Source organism: Diceros bicornis, chromosome 33, assembly GCF_020826845.1.
Source record: "Diceros bicornis minor isolate mBicDic1 chromosome 33, mDicBic1.mat.cur, whole genome shotgun sequence".
In the NCBI taxonomy this organism is placed as follows: Eukaryota; Metazoa; Chordata; class Mammalia; order Perissodactyla; family Rhinocerotidae; genus Diceros; species Diceros bicornis.
Window position 1 is genome coordinate 7,880,676 of NC_080772.1, and position 26,536 is coordinate 7,907,211.

Below are 26,536 nucleotides of genomic sequence, written 5' to 3' on the forward strand. Positions count from 1 at the left end.
GTTTAATGCCAGCAGCACACAAATTAAAAGGGGGGTTTCAATAAGTAACTAAGATACTCAATCTGAGTGAGAAAACTTTTGAAAAAGAGCTTGAACTCATACAAGGTTTAACTTGCCCAAAACTGAATTCTACCAAGGATCTTAAAAGTTTCAATGACTACAGAGTTCCCTTGGGGACCTTCTGAGAAGAGACCATTCATGGTGGCCCTGAAGGTTCATTTCCTCCTCCAGTTCAGCAAGAAGTTAGTTTAACAGGTTCTTCTTCTCAACAGATCAGGCCACAGCAGAGGCTGATCCCTAGAGGAGCAAGGCCATTTCCTCACCCAGGACAGTCCCACCGTCACACTGTCACCTAGATGTTCCCTGCTCCCCATAGCCACGTGCAACACCCCTCTCCAGGAGGGCTCTCCATGGTGCCCACCATAACCACACTTCCCTCCAGGATAATGAGCTCAAGGGATTATGTATGCTTTGCTGAGTTCCCCCTAAATGTGAAACTCTACTTCACACTTATTAGTGTACGTATTTTCCATGCCCTTTTGCACAACTTCGGTTGAGATGCTACATTCCTAATTTGCAAGGCAGAAAAATAAAAATATTATCAACACCATGTGCTTTACCTTTGAATGACAGGAAACAAGAATAAAATGACATGGATGGCCCTCTCCTTTTCCATCAAAACAATAATCAAGATGGAAACCGAAGAATAAAAATAAAATGAAAATAAAAACATTCTATAAAGGAAGAAAAACTTATAATTAACCTAGCAGATTACTTAAAACAATTCTGAATATACACACAAAGGATATCTTCCTCAATTTGAGATCCTAATTCTTCTTCATCAGCTCCAATAGCGATGTAGTCATCTAAACACAGGCATAAAGAATTGTCAAGAATAAGTGACTGTAACATATTAAACGAAAATTTCAATACAGTAAATAAAACTGCGTTCCTATTTCTTCAACCCCATTTGCCTTACATAAAGAATCCTTTTAGTTTAGTTTCATTAGAATCTGGTCTCTTTACTACCCAATAGACTCTTCCTCTGGATTCACCTAATGTCCACAGTGCTCCTGCATTGATGACTCGTTATCCCTCAGGAGTGGGGAAGTAATTGATCTAGCAGGCAATTCCTCATTTCACAACTCCATAAATTCTGGTTGCTCCAGCAGAGAGTAGAGAAAGTTACAGAAAGAACTGTCTTGTCTCCTGTGACTCAGGCTTCAATGCAAAGAAACCATTCATTTCATCTGCCAATCACATATACGGACACACTCAGAAGACTCCTATGCAAATATTCAAAAGGATAGAAGGAAATAAAAAGAAACTAGGAAGAAAAAAGAAAAAAATATATAAAGAGACAGTAAGGGAATCAAAGTAGAAAGGGCAGAGTAAGGAAAAAAAATATGTCATACTAACTATGGTTCAGTACAATAGAAAAGAAAAAGGATGAATTTGTATAAGATAACAAACATTCCTACATACGAAACTTTAAAGCCAATATTTTACATAAGAATGGATACCTTCAAATTAAATTAAAGTTCCCATATATAAATCAAGATCTCTTTTCCACTTAAAAAAAAGTAGAAAACAAAATTATGAATACAAAACACATACTCTATGTTATACTAACAATGAACAACGGGACCCAAATACAGTAGCATTAACTTTCAATCTGGGGGGTGGGGAGTAATTAATTTGTAGACTAAATGTGGGGGGGGGGAAAGATTTGTGAAAAAAGGTTTAAATTACTATGAATCAGGGGAAACATCCATTTATTAGAAGAAATCTATTTCCTGGAATTATATAGTAATAGGCAGAGGCCCCGGCATGCCTATACCTCTCTGCCGTCAGTAACCCCCATTAGCAACCACTTCTCTCTGAGCTAAGCAGTGCTGGGCAGCTATCAAAGGGGTGGCGCTGGTAAAACAGAAATATGGAGGTGGACATGCGGCAGTAGTGGTGATAATCGAGGACGGAGCAAGGAAACAACGTACACTAAACTTACCTCCTGTTCGGAGAGCTGCAGCAAGCATCTCCCTACACTTTAACCGTACAGAATCGGAAGTGCTTGGTGCCCGAGGAAAAGATGAAACGTAAGTATCTCGAGCATTTGTCTCATCCTTTCTGCTGCTTACGTTGCCACTGGAGCTACTAAAAAACACATACACACACCCCCCAAAAAGAAATCAGGAAAAACTCTCTTAAAGTAACATCATTAATATTACTCTCTAAAGTCAAAATTTTTTGGCCTAAATAAATAAGATAGTATTTCAGTGACTCTTGCCTTAAAAAAAAATGCCTACAATAGATTAAAAAGAAGTTAAAATTTCAGTAAAGAGAGACAAGTCTAATATCTTTTTTTAACTAGTAACATTTTACCTTGATTCTCCTTTTAAACATTAAACAATATTTTAAATAGAGAAAATGCACATTACAGCTCAACACAATAAATGAAAAGCAAGGATCTTGGTTACGAGGAGAGGGGTGAAAAGATAGCACCAAAGAATATGACAGCTCTCCACCAAAAACAGAGGGGAAATAAATGTTTGAAAAACTCTGTCCCAATTAGACAACCAAAGAGGTATACATTTAAAACACCTCCTTCAAGATAAAAATGCGTAGTACAAAGTGAGTCGTGACAATATAAAAATGTCTCAATTTCTCGCCAGAAACATCAACTCAATCAGGACAGTTTAATAATTTTCCAGTCAACGTAGTCATTTCAACTGCTTCTGATTAACTTCTTATAATAAGATTCTCACCAAAATACTTTTCTAACTGGTTTCAATTAACTTTTACCACATTACAGGTATCTGCCATTAACCTTTCCAAAGACTAATTAAATCACCCACCTCCATAGATTTAACCTGCTGCACTGCTGCAAGGAGAGACCTCCTCGTCTCCTCTCCAAAATAAAACTCACTGTCAGACTTCACACACAGATAACTGTGGGCAAAACAGTCCTTCTGCATACCTTCTAAGCGTAGTCAGTTCCTTCCTGAAGCCTTCTCTGATTTCCCCTGTGCTCCCAAAGTACTGTCTGCACACAGGGTTGTATTATGATGACTTTTCATATATTCTCCCCTGCCAGACTGAGCTTCTCAAGAGCAAAGACTAGCACTTACTCCTCTTTGTATTCCCAGTACATAGCATACCACCTGTCAGTGATGAATCAACGAACAAACCAATGTTTAAAAATACCACTTCATAAATCTTTCAATTATATGCTTTTGTCTCTCTGCACCTTTAGCCAAATACCGAGCTCATCCACTGAAAGCCCAGGTGGACTGATGGAGCCTGTTCCTCACTAGCTTCACTATTGCTGGCCCCACTTCTCACATTCCGGTGCCTCCTTTCTTAGCATTAAACTACATTACTTTACCCTTAAATTCTTACACTCCAAGTGTCACATCTTTCTCAGCTGCAAGTCACTTAGATCTAACCTTCTATCTTCCTTCAGATGGTAATTCAGACTTGTTGCTCCAATCTTTCTAAAATTTTCTTCAGAGTGTGTGTGGATAGATAGCTACCACTTACTTTATCAGACTTCATATACAATAATAATTCTATGCTTTTGCAGATAGGCTCTATCCCTAAACTTCAATTACATAAACTGATAAAAATACACCAAGAACTTACTGCTCCTTCAATATCTATTTAAAATATTAGTCTAAACTTTTATATTTTGTATTCAAGGCATTAAATCAGTGACTTTAAATGTCACTGAATTGGACAATGGGAAGCATATGTTAAAAAATTCATAAATTATGGCCTGTACTTTTAAAAAAAAAATCAATGTCATGAAAAACAATGACACACTGAAGAATTATTCCAGATTAAAGGAAACTAAAGATATGATAACTAAATGCAATATGTGATCCTGGACGATATTTTGGAAAAATCTTTTTCCCTTGCAATGAAAGACATTATTGGGAAAATTGCTGAAATATGAATAAGGTCTGTGGATTAGAAAAAGGCACTGTATTAATGTTAATATCTGGATATTGATAGCTGTATTGTGGTTATATGTGAGAAAATATCCTTGTTCTTAGGAAATACACAATGATGTATTTAGGGGTATAAAGGGCATAATGTCTGTAAATGATTCTTATTTGCTTCAAAATAAAATTAGTTCATGTGTGTATGTGTGTATACACACATATGTGCATATATATATAAATATCATTGGGGCAACTGGGAATTCTCCATATTGTTCTTAAAATTTTCTAAAAGTCCAAAATTATCTCAAAATAGTTAGAAAAAAAATGAATAAACTTTATTAACAACTGGTGTTTAACCCCACCTTTAGCTTACCTCTTTTATCAACAAGTTTAGGTAGTACTAATACATAAAATAACAGCATATGGTGTATTATAATTGTTACTTAAAAAATGAGGAATATATTATCAATTTTGGGAAAATACTGAGAAATAAAGTTAAAATAGGTGGCCTCAAACTTGAGTGCATCAGAATCACTTGAAGAGCTTGTTAAAAACATATTTCTGGGCCCCATCACTGGAATTCCTGATTTAGTAGTTCCAGGGTAGACCACCAAAATTTGTTTTTATAACAAGCTGCCAGGTTCCCTGCTCTTCCAGAGACCACGTTTTGAGAACCATTGCTCTAAATCAATGTCAAGTGTTAAACTACAAGCTTCCCAAGAACAGAGGAACCATATTTAATCTACTAATCCAGATATCACCATGCTGCATATTGCACAGTTCATATGTGATAGGAAAGCATAAATGCAAAAGCTTCATAAGAGTTTCATTACTAAACTTCACATTTTAAGTTCTTATGAAAAATAGCTACATTAGGAAGGAAAAAAAGCATAAAAAGGAGAATTAGATCCAGGGCCAAAGAAAATCTGAAAAAGAAATGTGGTACACAGATGAAGTAACCATTTGAATCTCTAATCAGTACCTTCATTATCAGTGCTATCCTAGAGATTCCACTCAATTAAACATGCTGAGCACAATTTAAATAATTTCTTATTTATGTAATGTCTTCTCTCTTTTACATTTCCAAGATATCTTGTAAGAAACCTTAGAATATATGGCTGTATACATTTACTAATTCCGTTTGATTAGAAAATAGAAAGAGGAGTACAGATATGGGATCATAAGATCACGGAGGAAGTGACTATCAAGTAAAACTATGACTTGCAACATAAATGAATTTCCGTAAAGCAAAATACCTCTCTTCTCTTGCTTCAGGGCTATTCTGTGATGTGATTGTAGTATCTTTTTTCTTTTCTTCAGGCTCTTTATCAGTCGATGGTCCATCTGAAAATTTAGGAGATCTCTAAATTGTTAGAGTTTGTTAAAAAAAAAACTGAATTACTGCATGTTATGAGGCTATTTATGCAACAACAAAAAAACTAAAATCCTAAGTTTTCAACAAGTAAATGAAGTTTATGCAAGCTATTCTACTGGCATATGTACTTGGCTATTTGTCACAATGCATGCTCAGTCAGCATTCCCAAATAAACTCATTTGGCAGAAACCACAAATTCATATGCCAATGGGAACCTAAAAGGGAGGAAAGCATACAGAACAAAGAGAAGGAAGGAATATGGAAAAAAATATCAGCACTGTCATTTTAAAAATGAAAGCAAAAAAGAATATATAGCAATATTGTTTTAATAATTTTTCATGAAGTCAAAAAATTTAAGGTGGTACCCAAAATATAAATAAATATTGCAGGGATAGTAAACAAAGAACATTTTCATAGAAAATATTTCAGGATTAGTAAGGTCTACCCAGCACCTCCTCTATCTAAAATAATCTGTAAAGTAATACAGAGTGTACAAGCTTTAGGACTTAAGGAGGTGAGCAATTAGACATTAGGAAATAAAGTACGTAAAACAAGTTGGGCCAATGCAATATTTTAGCACTGAAAAGAAACATTCATGTTTAAATCAACCAAAATAGCCTTGAAGCTGGGTTCAAAAATGTTTGAATCTAACACATAAATTTACCCCACTTATCTCCATCTTGATCCCTATATAAAGTAATAAGAGCTACATAAATAATTCAATTCTCCATATCCCTCTGTATAGAATATAGAAGAACATATATTCAACTGTATATCAGGACCACCTAGGCAACTTTTAAGCATATCCTCATGTTCAAGCTCCCATCTCAATCCATTCAGCCCAAATCTCTGGCAGTGAGGCATGAGCATCAAAATTTTTAAAAGTTCCTCAGATGACTCTAATATGCAAATCTGGATGAAACTAACTGATAGAGAATGGTCCAAATCACAATTCCAGAACTTATCTTGTAAAGGTAAGGGTTACCAACCCTAAAATACAATACAAGTCCCCTATGATATAGCCTAAGTATATGCTTTAGTTTTCACATACTGATTTTATTGGCCCCCCAGCCCCCGTTATTCTCTATAGTTTACCTGGAAGGCCCCAAAACCTAACGAAGCTATAGTACTGCAAGGCAGAAAACAAAGATTAATACTGGCATTAAAGAATATAGCAAGGACTACGAACTATTACAAAAGTAATAAGGTAGAAAGATGATATAACAATGCAAGATTTGAAAGATGATATAACAATGCAATACTAGCTAACAGGGATCCAATGCTGTGAGAGGAGCAGTAAAACTGATCCCACACATTGCTCCAGCACAGTGTGAATTGGTGCAATCCTTTCAGAAAGCAGAGCAATAAGAGGTATAAACAGCCTTAAATGCATTCCTACTATCTGAATAGCGTGTCATGAGCAACACAGCAGAGCCAGAAGGAAATGCTCCAGCTCTGGACTCAAGACTATCTGCGATCAGATCCCAGCCTGGCTACTCACCACCCACTCAACTGTGCACAAGGTGCTTAATCTCTCAGTGTCTCAATTTCCTCATCATAAGATGGGATTATAAAAGTACCTAGCACACCAGATTGCTGGGAGGATTAAATGCATTAATACAGGTCAATGCTTGGCATATCTTAAGTATTCAAAACTGTGCTACCTAGTAGCAGTAGTAAATCTTCTAGAAAGCTAGCTAACAATCTAAAGAAAAGCTTTAAACAGAAGGATATTCATCAACACATTATTTATAATAGCCGTAAAGTTAAAAACAACAACAAATCTAACAGGCAAGTGATTAAATTATGGTATAGTCACCCAATAAATTATTCTATACCAGTAAAAATGACAATGATGATGATGATGGAAAAATACAAAAAAAATTTCATTAAAAATGCAATATAAGTAAGTATACATACAGCATAAGTCAAATTATACGGTCATGCGCCACATGATAATATTTCGGTCAACAACAGACTGCATATACCCATAAGATTAGTATCATGTAGCCTAGCTGTGTAGTAGGCTATACCATCTAGGTTTGTATAAGTACTGTAGGGGAGGAAGACATTTTCCTCTACCTTTCTAGGTTCTTCTGGCTGGTCTAAGAATTAAATTGACATGAGATAGAGTAACAGGAGAAAAACAAAAGTTCAATAACATGTACACAGGGCAGAAATCCAGGAAAACCAAGTAACTCACCAAATTGGCCAAAGCCCTCACCTTAAATACCCTCCTCAGCTAAAGACAAAAGATGTTGGGGGTGGGGAGAGTCAGGGACTTCAAAGGGAAGGCAGGCAATTCACAGGTAGGTGAAAAGGAGCAAACATTTGGAAACAAGCGTTTGGCCACACAGAAACAGAAGAACACAGAGGGGAACCCAACTTGGTTCCTCTCTGTCTACCACCTAGTTCATGCTATGCTAAGGTGACAGTTCACTTCCTGAGACAGGTTTTTTTAATCTGAATTCTTTTAGGTAGTTAAGGGGGAGGTAACAAGAAAAACTTTACGAGTCTTTTGTTTCTTAAAAATAATTAACCTAAAATAATTCTCATGTTAAAGAGAGTATACTGAAGGGAAATTTTGTTCCCTTCAGTATACTCCATCATGTTTGCACAAAGGAGAAATCGCCTAACAATGCATTTCTCAGAACGCATCCCCGTCGTTAAGCTAGGCGTAACTGTAGTTGAAGCAAAATCTGTGCACCAAGGGTGAAAAAGGACAAGAAATGTAACAAGATATTAACTGATGGCTGTATTTAGAGATAGACTTAAAGAAAACTTTTTTCCTCCTCCAACTCTTCTGATTTTATTTAATGAACATGTAAATCTTTTAACATAAATTAAAAAGTTTTTAAAGGAGAACTTGTACTGAATTGGATACCTCCAAATAAGTATAAAAGAGTGAAACTTCTTTAAATTTAAGATCAAATGAGCATAACTACAATGTCCACTCTTTTCTACCACAAAATGTAAACCATCTTTTCAGAAATAAAAATGCAGGTATATGGTTCTCAATCAACTTCCTATGACTAATTTTAATTACTTTAGAATATGGAATTAGATTTAAAATTTAAATTAAACTATAAACATACACTTGCAGTGAACCTTTAAAGACTAGACTTTTTTAAAAAGCTTTTTATTTTGAAATAATTTGAAACTTGCACAAATGTTGTAAGAACAGTACAAAGACCTTTACTCAGATTCCCCAACTGTTAACGTTTTGGCACACTTGCTTCCTCATTCATTCATTCCTCCTTACATATACACATACACCTGTGTTATACGTACACACACATATTCACACCATCGTGTATACACAGACATATTTCTTTTAAACCATCTAAAAAAAAGTAGCAGACATCATGCTCCTTTATCCCTAAATACTTCCCTGTGTATTCCCTAAGATAAAGAAATTCATTTACATAACCACAGTAAATAAGTAAATTTAACAATGACACAATATTGTTTACTTACCTCGAGATCTTATGCAAATTCTGCCAGTTATCTCAATAACGATCTTTATAGCAATGTTTTTTTCTGGTCCAGAATCCAATACAGGATCACATTTTACATTTAGTTTTTTTAAGACTAGACTTTTTTATAGGCTTTACAATTTTTAGTTCCTAGTTTCCAAGCTCTTCTAAGTAATAGGTTTTTTGTTATTACTATTGTTCTTTGAAATTTTAAAAGGTTCGCTCTTTCTATTTTTTCTTCCATAAGGCCGATAACTGCTTAGAGAAATGGCTGATTTGAGGGCTGGGGTAGAGAAGATAGATGAGCCCAAGACACTCTGTGTTGCCAGAATGTAAGAAAGAGATTTAAAAAAAAACAACTGAAGGGGGCTTGACAAAGGAGCTTAGGAGCCAGTCTGAAGGGGTGCCCACTGGTCAAAACAGAGACAATGTAAATGTCAAAATAAATATGAACAATAATGGATTATAATCCATTATATAGAACAGGAATCCATGTGTCCACACTAATAATAGATAAATAAAAAACTAAGAGGTAAAAGGAGGGTTCTTTGATATAAGAGAATGATGATTTACAAATACTGAAGAAGTGAAAGAGTTAGAAAATCACTATTTTGCAACCCGTCACTGTAAAGGGTGGTTTAGACAAGAGTTAGTGGATACTAAATGGGGGGATCTGATGAGGAGCAAAAGATAGTCTCAGGATCTTAAAGTGTCTCCCACAAAATACCTATTAGATAAAAGAGGAAGAATAATAAACTATGCAGTGTACACCTTGACTGGGTTATTAAAACTAACATCAATGCTCCTGGATGTGATACCCTGAGCAGGACACAACACACTTACGTAGTTCCAACTGTGGGCACACAATCTGATCTAATCATGAGCAATTAGCAGATAAATCCCAAATAAGGAACATGCTATTAAAAACAAAAGGGGAAGGGTACTTGTATTCTGCAAAATGTCAATGTCATAAAAGACATAAAAAGACTTAAGAACTATTGCAGGTTAGGAGACTAGATATGGGATCCTGGACTGGATCTTGTTCTGGAAGAGAAAAAAAAGCTATAAAGGACATTACTGGGACAATTGACAGAGTGGAATGTGCACTATAAAGTACTGTACCAATGTTAAATTTTCTGAATTTCCTGTATTATGATTACATAAGAAAATAAACTTGTTCCAAGGAAACACACACTTAAGTATTAAAGGGTAAAGCATGACAGATGCAACCTACTCTCAGATGTTTCAGAAAAAATAATTTGTGTGTGTGTGAGTATACATATATAGAGAAAAAGACAGAAGCGAGAATATGACAAAACAAATATGGAAAATATTAAAAATTATCTAGAAAAAGGATATATGTGAGTTCTTTTTATTATTCTTACAAGTTTTCTGTAAGTTAGAAAATTATTTCAAAAACCTTTTCAAAAAATATGACAACCTTACTCGAGGGAAAATTTTCTTCTGACTCCAAGAGGCAATGCAGGTAAAAGAGATAACAAGGCTAAATTTGACTAGCTTAAAAAGCAAAACCCTCCAAGAGGTCAAACTAACACCCCTGACCCTTATTATAAGGCATTGATTTCGATATATCTATACTCATAAAGAAAAAAATGCAACAACCAAATGTTTGAATAAACCAGAACATCATAAATATATATAAGGGAAGATCAATTATACCTAATAACTTTTTCCAGGATTTGATGAGAGACTTTGCTAAAGATGTAACTTCTTCATCTGTACTCTGCTTGCGAATAGCATTTACTGACATTCCAATTCTTGTGGACTGCAAGGCAACGACAAAAAAATTTGTACAAGCAATTTTATTTCAGACAATTCAGTGTTTCATTTTCTTCTTTCCCAGACTCCTGTTTCCATTTTAGAACAGAAAAAAACTCCAATTATTTGAATTCTTATAATAGTATTCTATAGACTTAAGATACCTACATCTTCACATCAAACATTGGCCTCAAGGTTATCACTGAGATCTGTAAGCATATAACTTACTACTGTAATAAGGCTGGTTAACTAGTAAAATGAAATTAGTCTTTCCATAAGGAGAAGAATAAAATATAAAATGTTTATATTTATATATAAGGCTGGCTGGAGCAATCAGGACTACTACATGCATGTCTCTGTTTCTATACATTCTTCTACATAGACTACTTCCTAGACCACCTGCTGCAACTTATGAGGATTCTCATACACATAATATCATCCACAGAGGTTTAAAAAGCATTTTTTTTGCTTAAAACCAGCGTATAATCACAGATATTAAAATGGACTTCGCAGAATATAACATGTGGTAATATTATGTGCCCAGGATTATGCTGGGAGCATTCATATTCATTAATCTTCCCAACAACTCTTCAAAGTTAAGATCATTATCCCTATTTTTAAAGATGAAGAGATCAGAAGTACCAATAAATAACTTGCCCAGCATTACACCATTACTAATCGGCAAAACTGGGATTCTAATTCAGGTCTGTCCACTTTCAAAGTCCATGCTCTTTCCAGTACATCAATGGTTTTCAAATTGTCCTCAAAGAACACAAAAGCTATGACAGGCCAATTATGGATGATAAAAAATGGTAAATTATTTACTAAGTTCAAGTCATTAGTAGACAGTCTTTCAAAACATATGGTCTATGAAAGAAAAAAATAAGAAAAGGAATTCTTAATGGTGAAAAAAGAAGGGACCCCCTGCTGTAAACTTGAAGGCACAAAAATAAATGGATACTTAAGGTTTCCTTCTAAATTACTCAACCCTCTCAAAAATGACAGAGATTCAGGACAGAAGTTTGTTCAAGAATTTAGAATACAGTTGTCCTTCCGTATTTGCAGGGGTTTGGTTCCAGGACCCCCACGGACACCAAAATCTGCAGATGCTCAAGTCCCTTATAAAAAATGGTGTAGTATTTGCATATAAACTATGCACATCTTCCCTTACACTTTAAATCATCTCTAAATTACTGATAATACCTAATACAATGTAAATACTACATAAATAGTTGTTCTATTGTATTGTATGGGGGGAAAAAGTCTGTACATGTTCAGTATAGGTGCAACCACTGCAGGCCTTTTGATCCGAGATTGGTTGAATCCACGCATGTGGAATCCAAGGAAATGGAAGGCTGACCATGTGTGTTTGGCCAGAGTGTCCTGTGTTACATCTCTTGGAAAGCTGAGCAAGGCAGATAAGGTTCCAGAGCAGAAAGATAAACGGGACTCCGCAATTCTAAAACCCCAAAATCATTCGGGATTAATGTTTTGGGGTTTTTTTAATGCACAGAAAGTGGTTTATGGCTTTTAGAAAATAAGATGCTCTCAAAACTTTTTTTTAGTGAAAACACTTTTATTACTTTAGAACTTTTCTAAAACACTATTTTGTCAGCTGATGAAGTAGGCACTTCAATACAGAAAACTTTCCAGAGGCAACTGCCTGGGCTGGATGGCACAGCTCACAACTGTGTGGACCAAGAGCCGTACCTTCGCACGCAGCTAACTGCTTGGAAGCAAGGCTTCGGCTTGTGGCGGGTGTACTTAGTGTCAGGTCCCACTTCCCTGCCTGACACCTGCAGCGCTCCTTCTTCTCCAGCACCTATTCATGGCTCTTCCTCACCCTCCCCCCACACACACGGTCTAGAAGAAAATCTACTTTTTGAATGAGTGGAGGAAATCACTTGAGTTATTAATATAGTTCTGAAGTTTGGGACTGACACGGATTGGCAAAGAAAATGGAATTTTAGGAGGTGGTCAGAGATGAGGAAAGGTATAAGGAGAGCTTGAACAAATTGTGTGCTGTAAGTTGACTGCTTTTTAATCATCACAGGATGTTTTGATCACTAAGGAGTCAATGATTTCCTGCTTAGAACCTAGGAAAACCCATATAAAGAATACAGGCATCTGTAATAAACATGCGTACCTAAGGAAGAGATTGTCTAGTCAAGAATAATAAGAAACAAGGCTGTTTAAGGTAGAATGAAAAATACAGATTTGAGGGGCCGGCCCCGTGGCTTAGCGGTTAAGTGCGTGCCCTCTGCTACTGGCGGCCCGGGTTCGGATCCCAGGCGCGCACCAACGCACTGCTTCTCCGGCCATGCTGAGGCCGCGTCCCACATACAGCAACTAGAAGGATGTGCAACTACGACATACAACTATCTACTGGGGCTTTGGGGGAAAAAAGGAGGAGGATTGGCAATAGATGTTAGCTCAGAGCCAGTCTTCCTCAGCAAAAAGAGGAGGATTGGCATGGATGTTAGCTCAGGGCTGATCTTCCTCACACACACACACACAAAAAAAAAAAACAACAAAGATTTGAGGTAGATTTCTTTTTTCCCTGTTAGGGGGTATTTTGGGAAGAGTAGAAGAAAGCAGACAGAGGAAAGGATTAAGAAGCTCTTTTACTTGGATAACCAAGTCTAGATTTGCCAAGAATTCTCTAGACTCAGGATTCCTCCTAAAACTGGTAGACTATAATTTACAGGATGTAATAGGTGGGCTATAAAACAGTGTCTTGTGCTCAAGTAACATTAGGAATTATAGAGTTAAACAGGCTTCTTGACTGCAGGACTAATGAAAGTTTTTGAGATAAACTATATATCGTGAAATTCTAGACAGAGAAAATGTGTGCCTTTGCCCTTGGTTGGCCATCTAGTTTCTATAGAACACCAGGTATACAGTTAGAAAGACAATACCTTGGAAAAATGGAGAGTGCATTAAGCCAACTTAGGGGGTCAGATGCATACTGGTGGTAAAGCAGAAAGGAATGAGTAGTGAGATCAAGAGACACTGTCAACATCACAGGCAATAAGCAGATTTTTATGTTCTAGAAGAAAAATTACCTTTGTGATCACTCATGAGTTTTTGCCAAGATTATCTGAAGATAGCCATTAAATCTTAAGGTAAAAAACATACAGCTACTATAACATTGTTGAAAGAAATTAAAGACGACCTAAATAAATGGAAGGCATCCCATATTCACAGATCAGAAGACTTAAATGTTAAGACTGCAATACTAATCAAATTGAACTACAGATTCAATGCAATCCCTATCAGAATCCCAGCTGCCTTTTGTGCAGGAACTGAGAAGTTTATCCTAAAGTTCATATGGAAATGCAAGAGACCCAAAATAGCCAAAACAATCTTGAAAATGAAGAACAAAGTTGGAGGACTCACAATTCCCAATTTCAAAACTTACTACAAAGCTACAATAATCAAGACAAGGTGATCCTACATAAGAAGTGACATGCAGATTAATGGAACAGATTTAAGAATCTAGAAATAAGTCCCTATATTTTTGGTCACTAATTTTCAATAAGCATGTCAAGACAATTCACTGGAGAAAAGAATATTAAAAGGTGGAACAACTAGATATCCATGTGTAAAAGAATAAAGCTGGATCTCTTCTTTATACCACACATGAAAATTAACTCAAAATGAATCACAGATCTATATGTAAGAGCTAAAGCTATAAGACTCTTAAAAGAAAAGATAGAAATAAATCTTTACAACCTTGAAATAGGCAATGGTTTCTTAGATACGACATCTAAAGCACAAGCAACCAAATAAAACAGAAATCAGACTACAACAGAATTGTAAACTTTTGTGCTTCAAACACCACCACCAAGAAAGTAAAGCTAATCCACAGAATGAGAAAGAATATTTGCAAATTCTGTATCTGATCAAGGGACTTGTATCTAGCATACATAAAGAAATATCACATCTCAAAATAAAAAGACAAATTACCCAACTTAAAAATTGGCAAAGGATTTGAACAGACATTTCTCCAAGCAAGATACACAAATGGTCAACAAGCACATGAAAAGATATTCAACATCATTTGTCATTAGGAAAATGGAAAGAAACACCACAATGAGAGATCACTTCATACCCACTAGGATGGCTATAATCAAAGACTGATAATAATAAATGTTTATAAGAATGTGGAAAAACCAGAACACTCATTCACTTGCTGTTGGGAACGTAAAATGGGACAGCCACTTGGGAAACAGTCTGGCAGGTCCTCAAAATATTCAACATAAAGTTACCATACGACTCAGCATTTCCACTCTTTTAGGCATCTATCCAAGAGAAACCAAAACTTATGTTCCCACACAAACTTGTACATGAATGTGCATGGCAGCATGAGTTGTAACAACCAAAAAAGTGGAAACAACCCAAATGTCCATCAACTGACGAATGGATAAACAAAACGTGGTATATCCATACAATGGAATATTTATTATTCAGTGATAAAAAGGAATGAAGTATTGATACATGCTACAACATGAATGAACTTTGAAAAGAGTATGCTAAGTAAAAGAAGCCAGACACAGAAGGTCACATATTTTGTGATTTGATTTATATGAAATCTCCAGAATAGGCAAATCTATAAAAACAAAAAGTAAACTGATTAGTGGTTGCCTTGGGCAAAAGGTGGGGGGCAATTTGGGGAAAAACGTGGAATGGCTGCTAAAAGGTACGGGGTTTCTTTTTGAGGTGATGAAAATGTTCTAGAATTGATTGTAGTGATAGTAGAATTCTTTGAGTATACTAAAAACCATTGAATTGTACACTTTAAAGGAGTGAACTGTATAGTATGTAAATTATATCTCAATAAAGCTCTTAAAGAAAAAGAAAAAAGATGCACACAGCACAGCACTGTTTACTATCCTCCCCCTAAGTTCCACGAGGGCAGGGACTTTGTCTTGTTCACCACTACATTCAGCACGTAGAATGAGTCCTAGCACACAGCAGACACTTAATAATTACTGAATGAATGATTCTACCATATATAAAAATTTACAAAGCTAGCCCAATCTAGTGTAGTATTTGTCTTCTCATTTACTTCCTCACCTTCAACTGCACCAATTAGCCTTTACTCTAGCCTTTACTCTTTACTCAGAAAGTTTCTGTAATCTAATTGTAAACTCTAATGGACTCTTCAGTTCTCATTTGATTTAAACAGTCTGTTAAATCCTAACACTGTTTACCTGTCCTCCTCGAGGTACTAATCCACCCCTATGCTATTCGCTCCCCCAAATTTCCTAAACCTGTCTTTTTGCCTACATTCTAGAGCCTTTTACACTTATGGCTTTTAAATCAAATTCTAATTTAAATTAAAATTAAATAAAATTTAAAATTCAGTTCTTCAGTCACATTTCAAGTGCTCTACAGCCTCAAGTGGTTAGTAGTACTATATTAGATAACACAGATATAGAACATTTCCGTCATTGCAGAAAGTTCTATTTGACATTACTGCTCTAGAAGATATACCTATCAGACATCTATTTGTTTCACAAGCATCTCAAAACCCAACGGATCCAAAACCATCCTTTATCTCTTCACTTCTCCTTTATTTCCTTCTCATTCCAACCCCACCACATAACCTTTCTTGAAGTTTTCTGTACTGTTAAATGGTACCCTCTAGCCAGTTACCATGGCAAAAATCTCAGTCATCCTAAATTCCTCCTCCTCCTTCACCCCCGTCCAGTCAGCTATCAATTCTTGTAGGTTGTCCATCATTAACAAGTACCCCTTCTCTCCACTTCTACTGCTACTATCTTAGTTCAAGCCCTCATCACTGCTCCCCTGAGTACCTGCATCAGTCAACAAGTTTCCTGTTTCCAGCCTCCTATTTTTTCCACCATGCAAAATTGGTCATGCACTTTCCTGCTCCCTACCTTTTGGCAAGACTGCTCTCGGGACTGCATATACAGCCCTGCATGCCAGCCTGCCTATGATTTCAAACCTGTATCTGACTTGCCCTTCCTTTACCTTAACTTAGTATGCCACACTGCTTCCACATACTGTTTTTCTCTGCTGGAATACCCTTCCTCGTCCTATCTGCCTAGGGAGAACCTATTCATATTCTGAGACTCAGTTTACACTTTATTGCCTATATGAAGGCTTTGCTGAGCCTCCCAGATTAAGTCATCAGATTAAGAAGTAAACTTCATGCTTCTTCCTGCCCTACCTCTGAGAAATGAATCCTATATAGATATCTATCTGGCAGCTATACCTTTCTGTTTGTTTACATGTCAGTTTTCCTCTCCCAGACTTTAAGCTCAAAGAGGGGGAAAAGCCATATCTTATTCATCTTTATAACGCCAACACAATTCCTAATGCTAAGAAAAACTTAAATGTTTGCTATATAAATATGCAGACTTTCCAAGGAACAAAGCATACGAAAAAAATCAAAAGTGTGTTATAAATAATAATCCTCCCCAACCTCCACACCCTCTATAACACGACACATTTCTCTTAAATAAATACTGGGATTACTATGTTGTTTTCGATGTGGTTATCCCCACACACCCCTGCTAAGATAAAGCCATACCTAGATGATAAGGTATTGTCTCAAAGGCAAGGTTATTCCCAGAGTTGATCTGCCAGAGAAACTGCTGATCCTTGGACAGGACATCTGAACTGAGAAGACAGGCTTAATGACTTGCTCGTTTCCCTTTCTTGGATCTACATTTAGAGGAGTTCTTAACTTTTTTTGCACCATGGATCCCTTTGGCAATGTGAAGCTTATGGACCTCTTCTCAGAAGGCTTTTAAAATGGATTAAATAAAATACATAGGATTACACAGAAAACCAATTATATAATATTACTATTACAAAATATTTTCTTAAAGCTCATACATTTAAGAAATGTATATGCTCCTTTATTAAAACATCAAATAAAACCCAGCAGAAGGTATAACAGCCACCTCAATAATGAGCAAAAATGGATGTCAATACATTTACAACTATTATATGAAGTTAAAATATCTGTGATTTCTTTCCGTTACAGTCATAAATACTGCTAATACAACTGTGGTTTAGTGCCTTCATAATTGAAAGAGATGTTCAATTTGAGTTAGACGTTAGTGAAAATAAATATGTGATTTTTTTCCCAACCATGTTCACATACCCCCATCACCCTTCCCTAAATTCTGACTTGAAATACAAACATAAAAGACAGCACTCATTGATAGTAAGAAATGTATAGTAGAAAACAGCCAGATTCATATCACTATTGACTTTCCTTTTTAACATTTTGACTTTTGTTAAAGTTTTATTTTTATGTTTTAGTCTTGATGGAACATTAAAATAAGACTTCAGTAATGAATCTGTGCCATGTCTACTAGACATCTGATTGTGTACACAGGTGGCCAATACTGAAAAAGGGAGAAGAGCAGCACCTTGCTGTCCTCACCCCTGAGGATAGCTTCATGCTGGCAGCAGCTATCAATGACAGCCCAAGGAAGTAGAATCAGGGCCAAGAGTCCAACCTCCTTGCACAGTGCAATTTCACTCCCATTGTCAACCTTGGAAATTCAGGTTTTATTCTTCTTGAGGAAGGCAATGTTTTTCTATAATGGTAACTTAGTAGATTATTGATTTACGTTACTATCTTAAAAAAAAGAGAATAGTGGTTTACAACATAGCAGGACAGTACAAAAAACGTATACTGCTATTGAAGATGTTTCGGGTATTTTATGACAGTATTTTATGACAATTCTCATTCAAAAATTATGGCATATACCTGTAATAATTCCAGGGTCATGGGGATATTCTTAAGCTCCTTCAGCAAATCCAGTGCTCCAGCCTATAAAATAAAATAAAATAATTTCATATTGAAAATCCAAGATAGTAAAGCAAGGACTAAATAGAGATTTAAGTTTATGCTTTCCTATCCACAACTCACTATGGCTCACTTATTCATGTGCGAATGATATACATACAGACAGATAGATAGAGAGAGAGATGTAGTGTTTTCCAAATAGGCGTTGCAACTCACTTAGAGGATCAGAAAATCCATTTACTGGGTTATGATCAGCACTTGTTAAATACTGTTTTGTCAAAGTTTATTTTCAATAGTATTTGTTTATATGTGCCCCGAGTAGAAAGCACAGTCTTCTTAGGCTTACATAATGCTGTCTGTCACATATAAAGTTGATTCTTCTACCACATCAGCAACGTGGCCTAAGGTTTAAGTTGTTTTCCAAGTAGAAACAATAGATTTGCATTAATTTCATCACACTCTCCCTTTTTACTCAGATCTCTTTGGTGAGACTGGGGTTAGAGATACAGGTTACGGAAAGAAGAAAAAGCTAAATAATATACATGGAATAAAACTATGACCTTTCTCATAATTACACTGTGTTCTAACCAAACAGGATGAATATTTCAATCAAGGTTCTTTAAGAAATAACCAATTATGATGATCTGAACGAGCGAAAAAGGCAAAAAACAGACGATCATACATTAATTCAGTGACAAAAGCTTCTTTGAATGTTACTATGTGCCAAGTATTGTGTTAAATACTTTGCATATATTATCTCATTTCATCTTCACAAGAAATCCTATGGAAGCAGGTAATCTTATTATCCCCATTTTACAGATGAGGAAATTGAAGCCCAGATAAATTAAGAAACTTGCACAAGGTCACATGATTACTAACTAGAAAAGGTGAGATCTACCCAATTCTGTCAAATTACACTCTCTTGCCTCTCAACAAATACTCATTAACACTATGTGCCAAGCTCTGCTCTGTGCTGAGGATACAGCAGTAAGCAAGACAGAAACCTTTTCTGACTTAGGGAATTTAAAAATAAACAGAAATCTTTGAGCATGTACTTCAAACTCTCAATTATACAAAGAAAGAAACTTAAACTAAGAAAAGGAAAGTGAGTTGCCCAAGGTCATACTTGATGGGTAACATAAAAGGACAAGCACTACAGTCTCCTGACCCTTACATACTGCCCTTTCCATTCCACAGGTCCACCGGTGGCAGCTCTGCTCTGTGAACTCGGGTGAACAGCATTACCAAACAAGAAACTATAGCCTATCCTTTCCCAACCATTATCTGCCTATAAGGGTCAAGTCTATTAGATTGCAGCATCTCCTATAGATAATGATGCAAGAGAAAGAAAGATTCTACCTTAACTTCCACAGTCCAATTTAGTTCACAGTCCTGGCTGAAAAATAAACAGCAGCTATCACACTACTTGATTACATCACTGGTACTCCTGTCAATGGAAATAAATACTTTTACAAAATATGGTATTCAAACTTGTACTGAGCAGCCAGTGTATACAAGACTGTGTAGGATACAAACATCCTTCTCCTCAAGGAGATGTAAAAAGGAGGGAGCAACGTGGAATATACAGTTAAGGACATAAACTATATATATGACAGATCTAAATCCAAATCCACGCACTGTCATTTCCTAATTATATTAGGAATGTTATTTGTCCTTTTGAAGCTTCAACTTCTTCATATGTAGGTGAGTGTAATACACCGACCTCAAGTAGTTAAAGTAGTCAAATGATGTAATATAACACATATTAAGTATCAAAATAGAGTGACACATTGGAGATGGTTGATAAAGGGTACAAAGATATAAAAAGAATTACCTATTTCTACCATAACAATATTCTCAAAGAGCCGTAAGCCAGCATTTTAAGTGAGCATTTCTTAAGCTCAATTAACTCAAACACCTCCTAGTAAGAATGATTATGAGATTTCAAGGTTTAAAAAATAAAGATGCTATTTATTTTTTTAAAAAGGAAACACTAAATGATAAATATTTGACTTACAGCTTAGCAACATTATAAACTAGAAATTATAATTTTACGGTCATCTTAAATTTGTAGTTATTCCACACCAAAAGCATAAGCAACAAAAGAAAAAATATATAAATTCAACTTCATCAAAATTAAAAGCTTTTGTACTTCAAGAGACACTATCAAAAGAGTAAAAAGACAACCCACAGAAAAGGAGACAATATATGCAAATCCCGTCTCTGTTAAGAGTTTAGTATTCAGAATATAAAGAATTCTTACAACTCAATAATACAAATACTCAAATAAAAAATGGGCAAGGGATCTGAACACACGTTTCTCCAAAGATATACAAATGGCGAACAAGCAATGAAAAAATGTTCATTATCGTTAGTCATCAGAGAAATGCCCATCAAAACCACAGTGAGATACCACTTTACAGCCACTACAATGGTTATAATCAAAAATAACAATAACAAGTGTTGATGAAGGTGCGGTTAAATTGGAACCCTCATACACTGCTGGTGAGAATGTAAAACGGTGCAGCAACTTTGAAAAACAGTCTGGCAGTTCCTCAAAAAGTTAAACATAGTTATCATATGACCCAGCATTTCTACTCCTAGGTATATACCCAACAGAAATTAAAACATATGTCCACATAAAAACTTGCACAAGAATGTTCTTAGAAGCATTATTCATAATAGCCAAAAAGTGGAAACAGCCCAAAATGTCCATCAAATGATGAATGAATAAACAAAATGTGGTATATCCAGCAGTACAGTGGAGTACTATTCAGTAATACAAAGGAATGAAGTACTGATACATGCTATAACGTGGATGAGCCTTGAAAACACTAAGTGAAAGAAGTTGGTCACAAAAGACCACATATTGTATGATTCCATCTATACAAACACATACTGTATGACTCCATTTATACAAAATGTCTAGAATAGGTATCCGTAGAGACAGAATGTAGATTAGTGGTTGCGGCGGGGAGAGGGGAGCGCATATGGTGACTACTTACTGGGTTACTTAATGGGTATGAGTTTCTTTTTGGAGTCATGAAAATGTTATAAAATTAGATAGTGGTGATAGTTGCACACATCTGTGAATATACTAAAAACCACTGAATTGTACACTTTAAAAGGGTGAATTTTATTGTATATCTCAAGCTATTATAAAAAGTCGTGTAGTCATTCTAAATTTTGATTTATGCTAATAAATCTAACTCAGATATGGAAAACAAAGTTTTTTTTTCCAACCCAGGTACGATAAGACTTAGAAATGTACACATTTCAGATATCCTAGCTCCTAGGAAATTCTAACATCTAATTTCAATTTCTCTCCCTGCAATTTAATTCCACTCAGCCCTGAGTCTTCAATGAAAAAAATAAACAAATCTCAACACCACTGACAAAATCTCTCCAAGAACTTGAAAATTCTAACTTCTTACCTCACTCCTCCTTCTACAGTCTAGTGTCATAAATCATTTACAAAGACAATTCAGGTTTCTTTAGCCCTTACCGTATCCTAGGCACCAGCAAGAATTTTATATTCATATTCATCTAAGCTTTACTAAATTATCTCCAATTTACCACCAAGAAAAACATTTTAAAGATGTTAAAAAACTTACTTAAGATCACACAGCTAAAGTTCAGAAGAGCCAGAATTTGAACCCAGACTAGGAGTCAGATTTGCTTATTGACATCAAGCCAAAAGGACAAGAAAAAAGCTAAGTAAAAAACAGCTAATAGCTGAAACTTTGGAACTAATTATGTGGTCCATCATGGCCTCAGAGTGGGCACTTGTAAAACTGCTAATACTGTTTAAGATCAAGTGTACACATCAGGACAACATTCTGGGTAGTACTAGGATCAGAATATTGATTGGGTATTTAGGGAAACCTGTGTGCCCCAGAAGAGCAAATATCCTTACTTCCTGGTCTTATATTCACTTAATTGTACCCACACAAGGTTCAAACACAGATGTCAGGGTCTTCTAAGAGACACTGTAGATTACCATAGTAGTACTGGATTTGGAGTAAAACAGACTGAAATTCACACCTTCATTTAGCCACTTTCTAGCTATTTGGCTTAGGACAATTCACTTAACTTTCTAAATACTTAGTTTCCTCATTTTTTGAATGGGGATAATACTTATCTTGCAAAAATGTCCAAAGAATAAATGAGATAAGGTAGCTAAGTACTTAGCAGAATGCCTGGCTCAGAGTGATAGCTCAATAAATTGTAGCTGTTTTTATTATTTCTTAAATGTGACACCTATGGTTTTATTAAAACAACATCCAATAACAGCACTTAAACTTGTCAATTCAGAGAACAACTATCATTTTTCAAGCAAAGTTTACTTTTTCATAGTATAAAAATATAAAAGATAGCTCAGAGAATCTGGAAACCACAAAAAAAAGAGAGAGAAATAAACTACCATAATCCTACAACCCCCAGAATAAGTTCTGCTAAATTACTGAACATTTAAAAAGCTATTTGTGGGTCGGCCCCATGGCTTATCGGTTAAGTGCGCGCGCTCCGCTACTGGCGGCCCAGGTTCAGATCCCGGGCGCACACGGACGCACCGCTTCTCCCGCCATGCTGAGGCCGCGTCCAACATACAGCAACTAGAAGGATGTGCAACTATGATGTCACAACTATCTACTGGGGCTTTGGGGGGGGGTGTAAAAAAAAAAAAAAAAGAGGAGGAGGATTGGTATACATGTTAGCTCAGAGCCAGTCTTCCTCAGCAAAAAGAGGAGGATTAGCATGGATGTTAGCTCAGGGCTGATCTTCCTCACACACACACACACAAAAAAAGCTATTTGTGGGTTGAGGATGTGGGGGGGGCAGTCATTCGGATCATTTCCCTTTCTCTTTATTTCATTTGCCTATTTGAATTTCTATAAGATAGGGAAAGGGAGAAGAAAAAAAAAGTAAAAGAGCCAGTCAATTTTACCTTTTTTTATTTTTTTAAGATTGGCCCTGCGCTAACATCTGTTGCCAATCTTCCTCTTTTTTCTTTTTTCTCCCCAAAGCCCCAGTACATAGTTGTATATCATAGCTGTAGAGTTGTAGCTTTTCTATGTGCGACATCGCCTCAGAGGGGCTTGAGGAGCGGTGAGGAGGTCCGCGCCCAGGATCCGAACCCGCGAACCCCGGGCCACCGAAGCGGAATGTGCAAACTTCACCACTACGCCACCAGGCCGGCCCCAATTTTACTTTTCTTTTTGAAGGGCAAGTTTTCATACTGGTAAAGTTTTCAAATATTAGAAAAATGAGATTTGAGGATTATGTGCCGAAGTTTATCCTCATTCTCCCCCAGATTCATTACTAAAGATCTGAAAATGCGTTCATAATTTGAGAACTGCAGATATATACAAACTGGTCTTCTCCATACTGGCCCAGTAAGGAATTACTCATTTTTTTATGAAACACCTATTACCCAGCAAGAAAACAAACAAGCAAAAACAAACATCTAATACATTAGATGATTAAAAGATCCATATTATAGCCTGAGTTACAGGAAAATATCACCCAACAAACGGTCTTTTTCCCTCGGAGCTTCCACTGTGGGAGTCTAGGGATCTCCAGGCAAAGAGAAAAACTTTCCAGTTTAAACAAAATAACAGAAATGTTCAGCCTATTAAATACTCAGAACTCATCATTTGGAGTGGGGGATGAAAGGGCTGTATCAACAGGAAAAATAAACGGCGTGGGCAACGTCTGGAACAGAAAACAAACAGGAAATATTTTAAAAGGTCAAAATTGCAAATACAGATTAGCAGGGTATGAAATTAGATGCTGGGCGATGCACCTGTTGAAGGAAAAGAGGAACAGGCTATGTCCGAAGTCTTAAGAATTCAGTGTTAAACACTGCTTCCCGCTCTGGCATGCTGTCCAGTAGAAAACCTGGGTCCTGGCTTAATTCAGATTGCACAGAACTTAATTTAAGTAGGTGAACAATTAATCTCTGACTCCATTTCTTATTCTGTAAAATTGATGCACCACAGCTGTGGCGCGAGTCTCAAAAGAATTCTGCACAGACGCTTTGTAACTCTCAAGTGCTGTACAAATCAGAGCGTTCGTTTCCTCCCTAACATTAGTTTGACATGGAATTTATTTCACAGACGAGAATAAGTTATTTCACTGAAAATGTGCTCAGCATGGTGGAACAAATTCAGGTGAAGACAATCATGGAAGGTTAACTGAAACAGATGACTCTGAAGCAGGGGACTGAGAGCGGCACACACAGGTGGACGAAAATGCAGAAGCTTGGCGGACAGACCTCATAGAAGACCCCGAGAATACGTTCACATGAACGCTTACCCCTAACAAGACAGCGCCGCTGGCGTTACCTGTAAACCACCGGGAGAGTACCGGCAATGACACCTGCCCAGACCCCTCGACCGGCCCACCTGGTCAGCGCGCGTGCTTTAGCCACAGCTCTGCGGCACACCGCCACCTCACAAGACCCACTGTGTGAAAACGTTTAGGAACTTGCCAAGTACCCCGGCCTATCTGACCATTTTAACTGCTAAACAAACATGCAGCGTTACTGAGACAATCAAGTGAACGTTTACCCGTCTTCAAAAATACGACCGAAGAATTGGACATTCTCCCTTAGCAGCCTGATGCCCAAAACACACCACAAACCTCTACTTGACGTTATTTCTAGCTGTCAGCCAACCATACGGAAAAGAGAGCGACTGCTTTCAAGCAGTGAGAGCCTTCTATACTCTGCAATTCCTACACCAAATGAGCGAGGATTCACTGCCGCGGAAGTTGAAAATCCAAGGAGAGAACGCCTCGTCAGGCTCCTGACGGTGGACTAACGAGGACCTGGCAGCACCACGAACGGGTCCTAGCGCCCGTGGCCGCGGGACCGCACCACCGCCCCCAGGCCGCCCTCCGGGACGCGGGCGCGGCCCACGACAGCTGCCCGCGCGCGAGGGCAGGCGGGCGGGCGGGACCCCCGGCGCCCGGCCGAGGGCCCACAGCTTCCGGCGCCCGCCCGCCGCCCGGCCTCCCTGCCGGCCCGCGCCGCCCGGCGCGCTCACCGCGTTCTTCTTCTGCACCATCTTGTCCATCTTCTTGGCAATGCGGACCACCTCGTCCTCCATGGCTGCGGCAGGCGGTCCCCGCACCCAGCCCGTTCCGGACGGGGAGTGGGCGAAGCCGGCGCGGAGAGGACGGCGGGACGCGAGCCCACCACAGCACGCCCGGCCTAGGCCCTTCCTCACACACCGAACCCGCGGCGGCGGCGGCGGCGGCGTCAGCGGCCCCTCCCCCGCAGGCAGCGCCAATCGAGCGCCGCGCGCGCCGTGCAGGCTCTACCAATAGACAGCGGATCGCTGGGAGGGGCGGGCCGAGGCGCTGTCAATGGGGCCGCGAGCCCGCTGGCGGCAGGGCGTCCCGCCAGGCAGTCGTGAACGCCCGCTGCAGGCGAGGCCGAGCTTTGCCGCGCGTCCGCCTCCGGCCGCAGCCCCGCGCCTGCAGAGATCCACCGAGCTCTGAACTGAGACGGGTTTGGAGAATGGAACGTGGGCGGTTTCTCAAGTCAGTCGAACCCAAGCGTTTTCTCCAGGGTAGAGGGCTGCCGAGGAAAGCAGAACCCCCATTCCCCCACCAAAGAACTCATTGTAATATATATTTGATCGTTTTAAGCATTTCCTTTTTTAAAGTCAAATCGTTTGTAAGCTCCTTAAGAACCGAACCCCAATCCTGTTTGTTTCCGGACTCGGAATGTTAGACAGTACTTTGAATATAGTAGTTGAATAATAGTTGACAGAAACGTTTTCAAAGACATTAAATAAGGCATCTTACCTGCTTGTGCAGATCAGTGAGGATGCTGACATCCCTAAGAGTTACCACTTAGAACACAAAGCCAAGGTAGAAAATTGAATAGCTATATTACTAACAATGGAGAGTATAGGCTCCTTCAGTAGGTCTTGGCCCAATTACACCTTTTACTACTAACTCATGCTATTTGCAGACATATCTCTACACCAGATTTTAACTGTCATTAATCAAAAACCACCACCTAGTAATGTTTTTTCTGTACTAAGATGACAAATTTTTTCCTAGTTCTAGCTCAATTATTTGGGGATAAGAATAATTTGCACCATTTCCCTTTCTCATTTACTTCGTTTCTTTTTAAAATTACCTTTTCGTTATTGAT

General features: G+C 37.6%; 1 protein-coding gene across 1 annotated transcript in view; it reads right to left on the reverse strand.

Moving 5' to 3' along the window:
- TCEA1 (transcription elongation factor A1) overlaps positions 1-25,599 on the reverse strand; it is a 36,465-nt gene extending 10,866 nt beyond the window's left edge. Inside the window, exons 1-6 of the mRNA XM_058528708.1 lie at positions 25,416-25,599; positions 18,331-18,393; positions 10,476-10,581; positions 5,201-5,288; positions 2,009-2,154; positions 810-866 (exon numbers count right to left, since the gene is read on the reverse strand). Coding sequence (XP_058384691.1) covers positions 810-866; positions 2,009-2,154; positions 5,201-5,288; positions 10,476-10,581; positions 18,331-18,393; positions 25,416-25,478 — 523 coding nt within the window. The 5' untranslated portion in view covers positions 25,479-25,599. The remainder of the gene's footprint in view (positions 1-809; positions 867-2,008; positions 2,155-5,200; positions 5,289-10,475; positions 10,582-18,330; positions 18,394-25,415) is intronic.
- Positions 25,600-26,536: the final 937 nt, after the last annotated feature.